The sequence below is a fragment of the Pithys albifrons genome, chromosome 8 (genome assembly GCF_047495875.1).
Source record: "Pithys albifrons albifrons isolate INPA30051 chromosome 8, PitAlb_v1, whole genome shotgun sequence".
Classification (NCBI taxonomy): domain Eukaryota; kingdom Metazoa; phylum Chordata; class Aves; order Passeriformes; family Thamnophilidae; genus Pithys; species Pithys albifrons.
Window position 1 is genome coordinate 26,895,901 of NC_092465.1, and position 17,011 is coordinate 26,912,911.

The 17,011-nt window shown below is 47.3% G+C and overlaps 1 protein-coding gene across 6 annotated transcripts in view; it reads left to right on the plus strand.

Moving 5' to 3' along the window:
• The window catches only part of NRP2 (neuropilin 2), an 88,719-nt gene extending 72,821 nt beyond the window's left edge, over positions 1–15,898 (plus strand). For 2 of the 6 annotated variants that reach the window (XM_071562902.1, XM_071562903.1), the window contains exons 16-17: positions 11,794–11,862; positions 12,481–15,898. In XM_071562902.1, coding sequence (XP_071419003.1) covers positions 11,794–11,862; positions 12,481–12,785 — 374 coding nt within the window. In that variant the 3' untranslated portion in view covers positions 12,786–15,898. Of the gene's footprint in view, positions 1–1,444; positions 4,337–11,793; positions 11,863–12,480 lie in introns of those variants that run through there. The other 4 variants (XM_071562905.1, XM_071562906.1, XM_071562907.1 and 1 more) reach the window with 2 other exon arrangements.
• The last annotated feature ends 1,113 nt before the right edge of the window (positions 15,899–17,011 follow it).

Consider the following 17,011-nt stretch of genomic DNA (forward strand, 5'->3'; position numbering starts at 1 on the left):
TGCCATCTCAAATTTCCAACCAGTGGCTCTACTGTTAGGGCAGTGTTCAGAGGGGAGAGCAGAAGCTGTGCTGCAAGATGCCCTTGCTGCTAGCAAAGATGAGTGCATCCTGCACTGTTTCATATTTTCCCCTTGGCATCCTCCAAGTCTGCTCAGGAAACGCAGCTGGGGTTTGGTTAGCACAGAGCTCAGTGATAAACTGACACCAAACCCAGGAGCCCCCAGAGTTCTGCTTCCCAGCACCTAGCCAGGGGGCTGCCCCCCAGAAGCAGACCAGTGGCAAGAGGAGAGGACGAGAGAGTAGGGGGTCAGTGTGTCCAGTGGCAGAGTGAACCCTTTGGAGAGTTTCCCTGGGGACTCCAGCCCCCTTGAAGTAGCCAGTAAATAAATGTGGTGCAAAAACACATCTCTCCCTAGTTATTTACAGCTCACTCCCATGAGTGTTGTTGGGGAGGTGAGAGCAGTGTGTGCAGGAGCAGCAATGCAGAGCCAGAGCCGGTCAGACCCCGGTGCTCGGTGCTGCCGGAGCCGCGTGTGTGCACATGCTCTGTGGACGGGTGGTGAGGCCCTCCACGTCTGATCAACAGATGTGTGCCGAACTGTCCTGGGATGACCTGGAAGGGGGAGCAGCGCCTTGCAGCCATGCCCTGTAACATGCTACAGCTGCAAGAGTAGGAAGGGTTGACCATTGCTGGGCTCAGCACGGGCACTGCCTGCGCTTGGGTTCCAGCCCTCCCTGGACATGTTGCTTTATCAGCATGAATTCATAATCCTGGCTTGCTTCAGCTGCAGAGAGCATGAGTTTAAGAGTGTTGGGTTGAATTTCACAGTCCATGCCATGTAAATAATTATAACTATCCCTTCTCTCTTTAAAAAATAATAAGGAAATCTGTAGGTCTGTGAATGGGGCACCTACTGAGACTAGATCTGTGTGCAGAGCACTTTCAGGCAGAGCTCTTCTTCTCTTTTCAGTAAGACTGACAAATGCTTCTCCCTGTAATCTTTTTCCCAGTCTCCTATGGTAATTTCCTTGGCTATCTAAGATTACACTTTTCTTCTAATTAGGAACATGATGCGTTTTGTCACCACTTGACAACATCTGCCATGTGGAGACAAAACCAGGTGGCTGATCTGGAGATGGCCAAAAAAAAAGAAGGGAAAAAAAACATTTGTTGATGCCAGAAATAACAGTAATAATAGTGTGCATATGGAATTCGTATTGCGATCCAGGCAGCCTGATTAATTAAAAGGGAAGAGGAAGGCCCTTGAATGTGTGGGCTCAGCAAATGCCAGGCTATGCCCTCCCCTACGAGCACGCCCCATATCCAGAGGTGGCTGTGGGACCTCATGTTGCTCCATGCTGTACTCTTGAAAGCATGTGTGTTTCTTTTTGTGCATCTGCATGCCTCCCACCTAGCAACCCTGTTCTGTGTCTCCTCCCCAGGGGCAACCCTCCTGCCAGGGACCGAGCCCACAGTGGACACGGTGTCAGTGCAGCCCATCCCAGCCTACTGGTATTACGTTATTGCCGCCGGAGGTGCTGTTGTGGTGCTGGTCTCCGTCGCGCTGGCCCTTGTGCTCCACTACCACCGGTTCCGCTATGCGGCCAAGAAGAGCGATCACTCCATCACCTACAAAACCTCCCACTATGCCAACGGGGCCCCTGTGGCCGTGGAGCCCACCCTAACCATAAAACTAGAGCAAGACCCCAGCTCGCGCTGCTGAGAGCCGAACAGGAACGAGAGAGCAAACAAAACACAAAACAGACAGACAGACAGAAACTAAGACTTCAAATACGTTGCCTCAGTTTTGCACTTTTTCCTTACCTAGCATACGTGTGAACTCTTAGACATCTCTGTCCCTTCTCTGTCCCCCAGCCCTCCCTGAATCTTTTACAAACTCTAAACTAATGCTGCATCTTGGATCGCCAGAAGAGACACACCGCCCCTTCACTTCAGAAGTGAATACTCCCTTTTGATTATTTTTCAAGGAGTCTTGGGGTGTCGGATGGGGGGGTTTGTTTGTTTGTTTGTTTTGTTGTGTTTATTTGGGGAATATTTTTTTGTTGGTTGGCTTCTTTGGTTTGTTTTTTACTCCTCCCAGTAGGCAACCTGCAAGGGAACTTGATGATGAGCCTGGAAGCTTGTGTGTGAGGCTCGTGTGCATGTGTGCTAAATCTGTGTGTGTGAGTGTGTATGGGAGTGAATACATATGACTGACTGAATGTATATTTAGAAACAGCCCCTTTTTTAATTTGCTTGTTGTTGCTCCTACTTGCACAGGGAATGCTTTTTTGTTGTTGTTTATTCCCCCCTCCACCCCTTCCCACCTCCTTTCTGGAAGGTCTGGGATATGTTTATGGTGAATACCCTGATTTGTTTACTTGGGGAAGAGAGCAATGCTTTTTTGTTGCCTTATCTAGCTTTGGCTGGGTTTCTTGTTTGATAGTGTTAATGTCTTGGGTGCAAATAGAGAAGAAGAAGCTGGGCTGGACAGTAGGAATGTCCACCTCAGATGGCTAGAAGAATCCAGAGAGGTCCATAGACATTCAAAAAGTAAGATCTCTCCATCTTATTCTTTCTGCAGCCAACATGATAACACAGCCATTGTTTGGAAGAGGGAGGGGAAACCATCCTCTTCCCCCACCCACAAGTGAATCTATTTAAAGTTGCCTTATATCAGAGAAGCTCATAATGAATGTTTTGTTTGTATCTGTTAAAGCCAGCCTTAGGGTAACACGTAGACTTCAGCAGGTCTCAGTGGATGCTAAATACTGTAGTTTCTTGATAATTGAAAGTTTATTTATTTAATAAGTATCCTCATTCTGGGTGCTGATGGTTTTGCTTTTACACGGGGAAGGGGGAGAGGGCTCCTCCATGTCTTTCTGCTAGAAATGTTCAAGGGACATAGTTCCCCTTTCTGGGTTTGGGGTTTTTTTCATCTGCCCAATTCATAGCTGCTGAATCATAAAAATTGCCAGTTGACTTTCTAGAATGTCAGTTTTGCGTTTGCTAATGTTCTGCTTCTTAAAACACCAGTAACATCTAGCAAGCAAAGCCCAGCCAGTGCACCTGGAGGGCCCAGCTATTGCTGCTGCTTAACCGGGGAGGCGAGGAGGAGCCTCCACATGCCTCCAACTGTTGAATGGCCCAGCATATTGTAGTGGAAATGCCTTATATAAATTTTACTGAATGATGACATGCAAAAGTGGTTTGAATCGTTAACCCTAATCTGTTTGCAGGCAAAAAAAGTATCTCCAGTGAGCAAGGTTCTCCATCTTGTTTGTGTTCATTTGTAATCAGTGATCAGATTCCCTCCTCCCTCCTAAACTTGCTAGTGCCCACCCCTCCTTTGCCCATGAATATTGCATAAAATGAATCAAGATGAGCAGCTCTGTTAACTTCCCTGCAGTCTTGAGCTTTCTTTCGGTCTGGGAAAAAAGTAGAAATATGAGCGGTGCTGTGTGTAAGTGGTATTGGCCCCTATGCCAGCAGAGCCCTGTCCCCAAGGGATCTCTGTTGCTGGGGGTGTCACTCTCCCCACCTCCTTGCCTTAATTCATGCAGCCAGTTTCAGCTCCCCATGCTGTTTCCACAACGGATTTCAATGGGAACCCCTCAGCTGCAGCAGCAAGTGTCTAAAACATGCAGGGAGTACGGAAAAACCCAGGGTGATGTGCATACCAGGAGTGGTGGGTGCTCGGGGCAGGCTTGCACCTGGGCCTGGCTCCCACAAGGTTTTCAAGAGCAGCAGGGACATGCCTGTCCCAGCAGGGCCAGAAGGGACCTGGGAAGCTCCTGTCACTTTGAAGGCAGTACCATTTAAGGGTCCCTGGAGAGGGGCTTCCAAGGCCAAATTCTTTCACCGTGAGCTTCCTCATCACACAGCACTGGTGTTGGGGTGCATATGGTTTGGGATGTGAAATCCCATCCCCCTAAGCCAGCTGCAAAGTAAAACAGATGTGAAATACTGGCATGCACTTGCTGCTTTATCAGGTCAGCCCAAGCCATGTCTGCAGATGATATTGTCACATTTCCAAAATCAGTTCAGTCTCCCTAGTTGAGATGATCTCCTCACTTTGATCAAGTTCACCCCCATGGACTTAGCAAGTGTGCACTGGTGTGTCAGAGAGGAGAATGTGGCATCCTGTCCTTCAAACCAAAATCACCAAAGACAGACAGAAGGTCACTTCAAGATTTTTACTCCCAGTTCTCCCCTGGTCCTCAAGCCCTGACATCCCCAGCATTGCCCAGTTGCCTGTGTGTGAAAAATATCTTGTGGAAATTTGAAATTCTTTGAAGATGTATTGTGTGGAATGTAATAAAATGATGATATTTTTATACAAATATCTGGGGTTTTTCTTTCTTTGCTAACAAGAACACTGTTGGTTGAAGCAAAGTGGAGTTTCAAAACTCCATGTTTTCTTTTGGAGCATCAGGGGTATTTTTTCTAGCACAGTGAAGCTCCTGTCCTGTGCAGACCCAGCTTCCAGCAGCACAGCTGCTGTGTGCGCCCTGCCTTGCTGCACTCAGGATCAAGCCATTAATAGCAGCTTTTAGATCCATTACACTTGTACCAGTCCTTAGTGGGAGTTCTGGGCAGCTGGACTGACACTTGGGATTGTTTAGGGATTTCACTAACGTTGCCTAAGTGCTAAATTGATCAACGTGATTATGCAGAATTTCTCCAGCAGGGCCCCTGGAGACAGGACATCTGACTTTCCAGGGTCCCAGGGGCTGGCTTGGCTGCCTGCTCAGCTGAGCTGCACGTACTGTCCCTGAGCACAACAAAAAATGGGTAAGCCATTACCAAAATTAATAATGAAAACAGCAATGCGTTCCTCTTCTGTGCAGTCCTTGCCTCTGCATGTCAGACTGCAAGAGAGCATCCACAGAAGTGTCTTGGGTGCCACAGCACTGAGAGTTTGGAGAGGTGTACGTCCCCTGCCCTCCCTTCACCTGAGTCCTCCCAGCTTGTTACAGGGACCTCTGCTGCAGCAGTTCTACTTTTCATCTTCTCTAGGTGCACCTTTCACCCCTTCAGCAGAGTCAGCAGCATCACATTTCACGTGAAGTATATTTTGCTGCCAGTTTGAGAAGTTTTTACTTCCCTCCTTCATTTATTTTCCTTCTATCATACTCTTTACCCTGGCGTCAGCTCAGCTTTGTAATGCAACTTCCTGACTTTACTAGGAATGCAGGCCATCAAAAAAAATAGTTTAAATGTGATCCCTCACATTGGCTGTTCAAACACAAGCCAAGCTGAGGACCCATGCTGCTTTTCTGGGAGAGGGCTTTTTTTCTTGCTCTAATTGTGCAGCAAAGCCCATACACTTGTAATTTGCATTTTATACACGTCATCGACTGTTCAAGCAAAATTCAAAACAAATATGCACATGTGAAAAACAGGGAGGGGGAGACTGGCTGATGGTTTCCCAACGAGGAAGAAAAAAATTCTGTTAAGTAAACAGATGAAAAGGAGGAATTGTTCAGGGTCTAATTATTCTGTACATGCGCCACAGACAGATTGACCAACGAGCTGGGTGCTGCTCAGGCTGAAGCACATCCTAGGGAAGAAAGCAGCTAAAATTAGCATGCTTTGTTTAAGGAAATAAATGCAATTTAGTGTGATTCTGATGCAAACTTCTGTCAGTAACTTCTGGCATTTAAGCATCTACTTAAAAAAATGGGGATAAACATTTTGGGATAGCAGTAGGGGCTCCATATTTCAGGGTGCAGCATTAGGGGTGGAAGTGTGTCATGGGGAAGCTCTGGCTATGGCTCCCTGGTGATATGTGGAGTGATGGTGTCAATCTTTTTATCTTTACAGTTGCTGCAGTGTTGTAGGGAAAGTGATGCTATGCAATTGGCAGAAGGGGGTCCATGGGCATTCTGTCTAAGTGATGGGGCAAAGCTGTTGCCTATCGGGGATGTGGGAGAGGGAGCACTGGAAGGACGCTGTGGGAAGGGAAGGCTTGTGCTGTGCCGTGGCAATGTCAGTGTGCCCGAGATGGCTGATGACTCAGGAGCAGGCTGTAAAGCGTAGTGCTCGTTCACCAGCGAAGACTGGCTGCACAGTTGGGTCAAACTCCTGCCAGGGCATGCACCTGCAGGATGACACTTGGCACAGGGACAACAGAGCTGCTTCCCTCTGGGCTGTGGGGGCAAGGTTGGCTTTTCCTGGCAGGGCTCAAATGCCTTTGCTGGTGAGTGCAAGGGAACAAGGTAGAAACCAGACTGTGCACAGGCTTTGTTTGGATTTTTGCCCTTCTATAAACCCTGTGAAAACTTACTGACTTTATCGAGGTGGGCCCCTGCTTACCCTGTGTCAGGGCAGCAGAATGAGGCGTGCAGACAGCAGGCAGGGCCCCGAGGCTAGCTTGGACAGCCGCTTGGCTTTCCGCCACAGCTCCTCCATCAGTGGCTTTGGCGGCTCTTCGCAGACTGCAGGCGTGACTGCCAGTTTGAGGAATCGTGTCGTTAGCCACTGCGCTGTGAAAACAAACAGCAACAACGGGAGGGTGATAAACATGTCGGGATGCCACAGAGCTGCCAGCTTCTCCCCCAGCTCCGAGCCCTGGCACAATGGCAGTGGGCTGGCAGTGCTGCCCTTGCACCAAGGAGCTACTCGGTTTGGGACTGGTGAGCTCTAGCACAGGGAGCCAAACCTGGGTGTCGGCTCCTTACCCGGTTGTCCAGTGCTCAGAGAGAGGGAGAGGAAAACCATGCAGTGTAATGCCACTGTCATGCTGCATGCATGCATGCCAGCATCACTGTTTCCCTGATCTTGTGGGTGCTGAGGAGAGCTGCAAAAGCAGGGTATGCTGGAGAAGGGATCAGGCTGCAACAGGGGATGTGTCTGCTGCAGATTGTTTGGCAGGGTCCTTGTTTTGGGCAGCCACCTTGGCACCCTGCCATGTGTGCAGCAGGGCAGGGTGCCACACGTCGGAGGGCAGCACCAGCGCTGAAAATAGCTACCTGCTCATGTCCTCCTCCACACCAAGCACACAGCCTGGCTTCATGCCTCCAAGTGCTTTTGGTGAGGGGCCTTCACCTGCCCAGCCACACTTCCCCATCTTGTCTGTACATGGGAAGCCTGAGGAGTGCAAGAGGCTTCTCGGTGCTCCCAAGATGGTTCCATGGTGTGCACCATTGGCCACTGCTGGGGCAGCCCCAAAGCAACCTGAGGATGAGGTCCAAGAGTTCCTGCACTGCAGAGGGTGGCCAGGCCAGGGAGTGGCTGCTTGTTTGCTTTCTTTAATGCTCAACTGTAGCCAAAGCACTGTTTTAATTTGAAATTTGGCAGGGATTTAGTCCTTCTGTAAGCTAAAGTAGTTCTGTGTTTCTGGAGGAGTGGGGAAGACAGAAGTGAGGTGGATTTTCAGCTGGAAATAGAGCAATGAGGGATTCAGAGGGAGTGTTTCTGCCTGGTGCCTGTACTGCTCCTTTGAGAAGTGCTTCCCCATTCACTGAGGGTGGGAGGTGTCACCCCCAGCCCCCGGGGCTCCCAGCCAGAGGAGCAACGTTGCACTGCTGCCAAGCAGAGCGGTGTCAAGGCGAGGCCACCACGGCTGCTCTGCTGTGTCAAAACAAAATGATGTGTGTTGGAGTCACGCTATTGCTGCGGAGAGGGAAGGACTGGGAATGAGCAAAGAGAGAAAAACAGGGATGAGAGTGGAGATGAAGCTCTGCCTCTCTCTGCCAAGGCTGGGAAGTGGCAGTTTCTGACCCCATTTCCGTGGATTTGGCTGCATTTAATGTTTTGGGCCTTTGTGGGCACAATTTAGCAGCAGAGGAGTTGTGCACCTCCTACACTCCCCTTCCTGGGCCAGATAGCAACTGGCCAAGAGGGATGTTTTAGCAGCAGGAGGGAGGGGTGAGCATGTAGATGGCTGCCCTCTGTCCTTTCTACAGGGGGAAATAACCATGTGCTGCTCACTTCCCCAGAAAGAGCAATTTGTTGTTCCTCCCTCCTAAATCTTCTATTCTTTCATACCAGCAGCCACAGCCACAGATGTTACTAGGGAGTGAAAGATGGTAGGTAACAATGCTCACAAGCCACTGTCACTCAGTACATCCCCTTCAGCCCCAGAGTCCATGGACCCCTGCAGAAAGTGAGGAGCAGGAGCACAGGGGATGGGGAGAGTATATGCTGGGTTCTGTCCAGGCCAGGCTAGCTGTGGGCAGGCAACAAAAAGAGCTGGAGATTGCTACAAGTTTGATGTATTGTTTGGGAAAGACAGCTCTTGCTGAGTTGCTCATTTTCTTTATCCAGAAGGAGTCCAAGAAGCGCCGTGGCCACCACTCGCAAATGCCTGTGTGTAGGAAGATGCAGGGTGATAGCGCTCTGCCCCACTGTGGAGGGACCTGGCAGGAGGCAGCACTCACTGCCTGGACGTAAACCAGGCAAAGTCAGTTTAGAAAGAAATAGCTTTTTTTTTCTTGGCAGTTTTCGTTTGCCTCGGAAGAACGTGTCCCAGTTCCAGCAATCAGGACTGGGTGTTCTCTCCAAAGCAATAGCTCTTGGCTTGGTGCAGAGGTCTCTGCCTGAGGCAGTGGGCGCTGCTGCTAAACCCATGCAGGAAGGTTGGCATCCAGCACATGTGGTGGTGGGAAGTACATGCCAGTCTGGATGACATGCTGAGTTCAGCTTTGAAGAGTTGAGGTGCAGATTTGGAGAACTTTCCTGCAGGAAGCACATATATGTCTACAGTGGGACACTAGAGAACTTTGTCTGCCCTTGTGCCTGTCTTGTGCACTTTGGCCCAATCCCTCCCACCCCGCTACTATTTTAAAGAAAATGTACACTGAAGCTTTTTACTCTCTGGAAATACTCATTGTCACCTGCCCTCCTTCCTGCTCCATGTGAGTTCATGCAAACATGGTACTTAAGTCAGTCCTTGGCTTTGATTAGAATTTTATCTTTCTTTTTTCCAGGTCCCATAAATTAGCCTTTTAGCTGGCAGTGCTCTCAGATCCAACAGATAACAGTCTTTCTTGACATCCGGCTGTTTCCAGCATCATTGCTAACATCATCTTTTGGGCATGACTGGCTAGGTGCTCACAGCCATCATCCAGCACACAAGCTTTTAAAAGTGCCTTTGTCTCAGGAGAAAACTTTCCTCCCCCATGTTTAAATACAGTTTCCCCTAACTTTCTTGCCTCCCTTTCTCAGTGTATTCTTTTCTCCTTTAAAATGCAAAGTGAATTATGCCTGGAAGCTGCCCTTTAAAAAAGGTGGCTCTCCACAACACAGAGCAATCCATGTTTCTCCCATTCTGCCCAGCAGCTTGCAGGGCTTTGCTGGGGACCCCTTTCCAAGGGGGTCACTTTCTGTGGCCTGCTTCACTCGTGAGGGTATTATTGAGACTTGTTCCAGAGAAAGCTAATTGATGACAAACAGCAGGGTAAATTCTGTGACAGGCTGATGATTCCAAATCATCTCCACTAGAAACTGAACTGAGACCACCAGCTTCAATTCCCACAGACACCCACACAGCCCCAGCTGATTCAGTCAATGACTCAAGAAACCCCCCAGGATGGAAAAAGAAACATCAAATTTTATTTTTCCAAAGCTAGTGTAGAGCCCTGCATGATAACATACAGTCAAATAGCAATGAAATGGCATGTGGGCTACAGAAGAATGAGGGCCTGAGGAGGAAGGAGAATGGGCAAGGTCAAGGATATCATTTAAGCAAGACTTAAAAGTCATATTAGCATGGGGAATTGAGCAAATTGCTAGAAGAGCAAATAGATTCTGGGATGGGCTTTTTGTATAAATATTCTCTCTTTTCAAATTTTCCCAGCTCTCCTTCTTTCAGGCTGGAAGAAATGATGTTCTTTTGAAAGTGCCGATTAACCAATACTTTTTTTTGCCTGACTTTTCCCTCAAGGTTACCCTGGGAAATAGCAAAAGGACCAAATTGATAGCTTGTTCTCACCCAAAATTTAAAACAGCTACAATGTGGAAAGAAAAATGACTTCCAACAGTCTTTCCCCACACATGGGCAGACTATGGCCTGATTTTGACCTCCGCTCATCTTTGAGCAACACACAGTTTCTGTAGGGTTGTGTGGGTGACACGGATAGCAAATCTCACTGCTTGTCTTCCAGTGGACGACTAGCAATGCAGACATCTCCACGTGTGAACTGCTTTGCAAGTTATTTTTCCACATGTTTGGTTCAAAATGTTTGCAAGAGGCCCTCAGGCAGTTCTCCCAGCCCTAAGATGTTGCCATCTGGGCCTGTCAGTTCAAAAAATGTTGAGGAATCATGTGAACTTGCTGCTAAAGTGAAGATTTACAGAAGACCGTGTGCATCTATGTTTCTTTGACAAGCTACCAACAGCCTTGAGTCTGCTTAACTACCTGTCTCACTAAATGCAGAACTCATCATCAGGAGGGTTGTGTGTATTCCTGTTGCCAGGTTCACTTAAAAATTCAAAGAAATCCCTTAATCCTTTGAGTGCTCTTACAGTTCTGTCCAAGGAATGGATATTTGGGAAGGTACCATTAGTATCAGCACAGAGGATCGCTGCAGTCAGGTGTAAGGTGGTGTTGGGGCAGTATGGCATTCATCAGAGCACCCCCCTCTGGAAGTGAACTTTGAAATGTTGCTGGCAGGGATTGCCTAATGTGGTTGCCTGGAATAGCGAAAAAATGGATTTTGAAAGTTCAGGAGGCCTTTTCAAGTCCTAAATATCCATGCAAATATGCAGAAATATTCTCTTACAAGGTTTTGAATAATTTCTTTGCACTTTTTTTTTTTAGTCACAAGTTACATTCTTTGGTTTTGGTTGTTTGTAACCTCTTTAGACTCTTCTTGCCATTTTTGCACAAGATGCAAAGGAGTCTTGGTTTTCAACCACAACTATTTCAAGGGTGTGACTTCTCTTGCTTTCTAGTAGTCCCTAAGTTTCTGCGTTCCTGATCATTTCAAGACACCTTCTCGGCTGAGGACCCCAGTTACAGTCAGCTTTGAAAAATCTTGGCAAATTGAAATAAAAAGACACTTTCTTTTGGAAAAGTGAAAAAGAGCCATGGTAACTGTACATAGGGATAATTCTAGGAAGACATCACAGGAAAATAGCTTGCTTCTACTCAGATTACAGTAGATTACATTTGGTTACTAGTCCTTGGTCTGTACTGAACAATAAAAAGAAATGTCATCACTAAAAGGAATTTGGATCAGAGAAATATTAACATAAATGCCTAGATATGGACATCCATTTGCCTCTCTCCCAGTTTCAAACAGCTTTTGCATTAAAACATATAATGATGATACATAAATTCCTCAGATTACTGTGACTTTATCTGAAACCCAAAGAGGAGCAGGATCATTGAAGCTCTGTATCCAGTAAAATGTATGGGAAAAGATGAAACATCGAGTGTGTGCTAAATGGATCCAGCATTAGTGGCAAGTAATGAGAGGCACTAAGATCCTATTCAAAGTTGTAAGGGTAATACCCATGAGCATGTTAATAGTGAATTATGGCCATTATGCAGGCACCAGTGACAATATTTTAGTGCTATTCAGGTTGTCTGGTTTCTTTGCTTTTCACTCACTCTCTTCTTAAAAGCTGGTCATTTGGTGGTCATGAAATGTGATGTAGTGGGAACATCCTGTTCTCTCAAAGGTACAAGAGTCCTCGTTGACTTTGGCCAAAGGAAGAAGAGAGAGAGCCTTGTAGTAGTATGACTTTACTCTGACTGGTCTCACAATCCAGTGACCAGTGGCAATAATGCCCCCAAAAAGGTCTCTTATAACAAACAGTGCTTCCCATTTTGTTGTTCTAGTGAACTTACCAAGAATGGAGGATGACTTTCCAAGCTCTGAGCAAGACTTTGAAGACAACGATGATCCAGGTTAGTACCTAAATGCCACATGGGCAGTTTAGCTGGGGCAGCTTGTGTTTCAGTATCAGATGCTACGATTACTCACAACCCTCAGCTTTAGTGGATATTAGGAGCTGGAATACACTTGAGAACATACACTGAAGTGGTGGCTTAGTGTCCAGACAAAGATATTAGTTTTCTTTTCCTGTTTCCCTCTTTCAACAGCCAGCAACCTTGCAAAGTCAATATATTGTATTTGTGTTAGGACAAGTGAAACTGATCTTTCAAGCATTAATTGCTGCTTGCATGGCATTTTGACTTCTAAATGAAGAAAATTAAATCTGAGAGCTGTGACAGATTGTTTCCATAGTTTTGAACCCAGTGGCACTGGAAGGACTGGAGAGTTTCAGTGGGTGAAAATTCCTAGCATGCTACGTAAATAGTGTAAAAGTGAATTAGAGTGCCTGACTTTTTTGGTAGTTCAGTGCTTCATAGTATTTCTAGATGTGGGTTAGTCAATCCTGCTGAAATATTCCCATTTATATACTTACACCCTTTTAAAACCATCACAACTCCAAGTAAGAAATGTATAAAGGTGAGGGGGAATAAAAAGTGATCCCTGGATAATAAGTGCCCGTTCCACTGCAGATTACTTTGGATCGGATAGGAACGACACACTGTTCTCTACTAACTCTCCAGGAATGCCAAAGCTGGACAAAGAAAAAAGCTGGCTGTACACCCTGGATCCCATCCTGGTGACCATTATAGCAATGAGCTCCCTCGGTGTCCTCCTCGGGGCCATCTGTGCTGGTCTGCTCCTCTACTGCACATGCTCCTATGCTGGGCTGTCCTCACGGAGCTCCACCACGCTAGAGAACTACAACTTTGAACTGTACGACGGCATCAAGCACAAGGTCAAGATGAACCACCAGAAGTGCTGCTCGGAGGCCTGATGGGTGCCTTGGGATCACCCTTGGCATTGTGCCCCATGAGGTGGGCTGGCAGGGGGTATTTTTTTTGCTGTTTTCTATGGGACTGAATGCCATAGCAGGGAATAAGGGGAGCAGGAGGAGTGAGGGGAGTTGTTGCTCCTGCCACCAGGTCCTGCTGGCAGGTTATGCTCTGCCAGGGCCAAGTGGGTTTTCCTGCAAACCAGACTGTGCCAGGTGAGGGGGTACTGAGCCCCTCCATCTGTGGGTTCATCTTCATTTTCTGCTGATGCGAGTGGCTGGGATGTGGTGAGGGAGACTGGTTTACCTTTTGGATGTGAGGAACTAAATGTTGATTGTTATTTCCCACCTCCTTTCTCTGGTGAGTTGCTGAGAAGGCTGAGGGATTTCTCTAGAAATAACATAGACACACACATGAAGACCCCATCCATTTTATACTCCATCCAGATACTGTTGTAGGGATTTGTGCACTTCACACTGAGAACAGGAAGCTGCAGTTTGCAGCCTGAAAATGGAAGGATGTTGTTACCTTCAACTTTCTCCTCGGTAGTGAGGGAAAGATGGGATACTCGCTTTAGTGTTAATGGTAACAACAGCGCTTTCTGAAATCATTAAGAAATAAAATAGAAAGGAAACCCTATGTGTAGAAGCACCTCTTTAAGAGAAGCTGAAGAGCCTTAAAGTGATTTGTGAATAAGAGCCATTTATTAAATCCAGATCTTTGATTGCAACAACTGAGGCCTTCATCAGGAAGGCCTTTCTCTGAATCTCCCACCCCTCTTGAGCCTGCCATTTTTCTTTTTTGCTATAATGAGAAAATTGGAGCAAACAAAAGATAGAGTCTGTCAGGTGCCCAGCACTTAGGCAATGGCTTTGGAAAGGCGGCTTCACTTGGGGTTTGACTTGAAGTACAATGCCAAGGCCTCTCCAAAGGGCCAGGGAGGGAAGATGAATGAGGAAGGAGGCTGGAGCTGTGCCCACAGCCCCAGGGAGCCCAGCCGTGGTGCCCACTGGCTCCCCCCTTACTTTCACGGTGCTCCCCTTCTCCCTGGAGCTGGAGGGTGGGAACTGGTGCCACCAGCACCACTGGACCAAACAGCTGCCACCATATTCCCTTTGGAGCAAAGTTGTGCTGCTCCTGATCAGTAGCAAAACCCCCAAGTTTTATTTATGAGCTGTGCTTTTTTTTTTTACTTTGAACAAGTGCCTTAGAAGAAGTATTTTTCCTCCATCTAATGATCAGTGCTGTATCAAAAAGCAAGTGAGGCCTTCATCCTTTGCCACAAAATGCCCTTCTTCACCAGTCTCTGCCAGGTACAGCCCAGCAGAAGAAGTCTGGTCCTTCTACTTTCAAGTGGTCTGGCTACATTGTCTGGCAGGTGATAACCTCTCCACTTACCACTGTGCTGTGGAGAGGAGTGTTAGTGAAACAGCTGAATGGAGAAAAAGAATTCAAATGCTGGGCCCCAAAACAATGTCTTCATGTCATTTCCAGTTCAGTACATACATAAATGAGAAACCTTTCCAGCATGTTGGGTTTCCTTTTCCAGGCGCCCCTTGGAAATTCCTGACATGTCTTGATTTTTACATTTTACCTGGCAAATAGTTGGGGTTGGGGTTGGAATTTTTTCTTCACTAACTGCAGAGTGACAAAGGTGTGATGGGCTGTGAAGCTCAGTTTGCCCAGCCTTGCAAACACATCATACAGGAGGCCAGGTGTTTGGGGAGAGGAGCAACATCTGGAGAGGAGATGAGCATGGACACATGAGCAGTGCTACAGCTGCTCCTCAGTACTGTGGGAATAGGAACATTTATCTGGTGTTTCTTGAAGAGCTCCCTCATACAATAAGTTTTTAGGGAAAAGACTTGTCCACTGAGAGGAAGGCGCACGTGTTCTGGGAGCAGACACCAGCAGCTGCGTCATCAGAACATCCATGGTTCATACACACACGCAGAGACACGCACACACAAAGGCCTTCGGTTTTTTAATTCACACTGTGCACCCGACAGAAACAGCAGTAAAGGTATCTCTGATTCTCCCTTTGAATCACCTTATTTCTTTTGGCATTCTTCGCAGACAAATTCCACAGGGGTGTTATTTTACTATACAAAAGAAACAGAGGCAGTGAGAGGAAATGTACCAGACCATTTCAAAGCTGGATTGCTGCTGCTCATGATTTTATCTCCTTCGCATCACAGGAGAGGGGAAGGATGAATGGAAAAGGACCGTACACTAGAAAAACCAACTTAGGCAAACAATAGGTGAAAATATATAATTAAAAAGGTGATGTTATGGTGTCTAGTAGGCGTACAGAGAGAAGAGTTCATATATACATATATTCAGAAATAGTGTGTTTGCACACGCACGTGAATTCTCTGTATGTATCGTGTATGTGACTTATTCTGTGGGACTGACTCGTGTTAATGTATCTCTTGATCTGGGGCAGGAGAGTACTGCTGACCTTGGCACTAACGTGGCAGGGGCCCAGCAAAGCGCCCACTCTGCGTGTCCCGCCTGCCCCTTGCAGATGGGCAGAGCCCACGTGTGCGCTTGCTGGGTGGGAGAAGGCCGATAATGCTGCACAGCCAATACCTCACTTACCTCTGCCGGGTGCTTTACTGTTCTACAGAAAACTGTGTTTGATTGTAACTTCAACAGGGAGGGGGGGGAAGTCATCAGTGCATTCAATTCATTGCATCCTCCTCTGCAAATACATTTGGTTTGCTGATCACAATTCCCTCTGTGAAATTCAGAAAAGAAAAAACAAATTGGTGTTAATGCCTATACTTAAATGGGCTGTTGCCTCCACACCCTTCCTATGGCGAGGACATGTTGGTAATGGGCTGTAGTGCTGGGTGACTTCGTTTTGTGGGAGGGTGCCGGAGGTGAGCATGGGAATTAAATCATTAAGAAATTATATGCAGAAATGGAACTTCTCCAAGGTTTGCAGTTCAAGGTATTTGATCGTTCACTGGCTGAGCCAGGACTTATGGACTTAAAGAGCTTTTACTGTGATTCTTCGGTGTAAAAAACAAACAAAACAAAACAAAAAAACCTGTGTTTATATGATTTGTATAAAAACCTTTTAAAATTACTATTTAATAAACATTATGGTAGAGAATTATGTTTCAGTGGCTTTTTCATTCATGAAAGAGCAGCAACAAGGAAACGAAACCAAGAGGGCTGCAGATGGCAGAAACCCTCAGGAAACAAGGCACCATTAGAGGCACACAGGGCCATGCCCACTGCTCTCCTTTGCCACACAATGCTCATCCCTTTAGATCAATTCAGGCTGCCTGTTACACCAAAGTGACACGGGGCTTTCACTCAACTTCTCAGAACTGGGGGCAGCTGGAAGCTGCTCTTGCCCAAGAGCAGCACCCAGGGGCAAGCCCAGAAATGGACACAGGTCTCTTCCTGTCACTCTGTGCCACTGCCCAGTCCTGCCAGCAATCCCAGAGGGAAATGTGGTTTTAGGCTAAGAAAAACATAATTTAGAACTAAAGTGCACACTGTGGGGGCCAGCCTGTCCCAGTTCATCCACCTCACCAGGATGCAAGTGCTTGTGTCCCAGCACATACCTGTCCTGTTTCCATAGACCTGCAAAAGTGAGCAGTGACTGCAATGGCATCGGTTTCTGCAGTTCAGCTTCAGCCCCATCCTTGGGCATGACAAGACATGGGGATTCCTGGCAAACCCTAGTGCCAAGCCTGGCTCCACACATATGCCTTCTCCACCCTCTGTCTGCTCTGTCCCACCACCCTGATGGTGGCCTAGGCCTGAAGGAACCTTGTGTCTTGCACAAGGGGTCCCAGGACCCTGCCAACTCTCCCTGCAGCTGGCAGCCAGGAGCCGGTGCATGGCTGCAGAAGGAAGCAGTGGGGCTGAACCTACAGCTTGGAAACTCTTGTTTATTTATGGGTAGCCTGACAAATGAAAGCCAATCAATCAAGCCCTGAGCACCTTGAGAGCAAATGAAATTTTGCTGCTGTCTCCAACACGGTGGCCCCCTCCCAAAGAGCCTGTGTTAAAGAGGGTCTTTAAGTGATGAAGAGCGGCTGGCAGCTTAGATGAAGATGACAGTGTAGCTGCAACCTTGACAGCTCTCCCCTCACCCAGGAATAAAGAACTGATGTGCAGATTGATACCTGGGGGAGAGGCTGTCAGAGAGCAGGACGGAGACGGCAGATAAGCGACTCAATCAGTGTCAGACCTGTCCTGCCGTAAC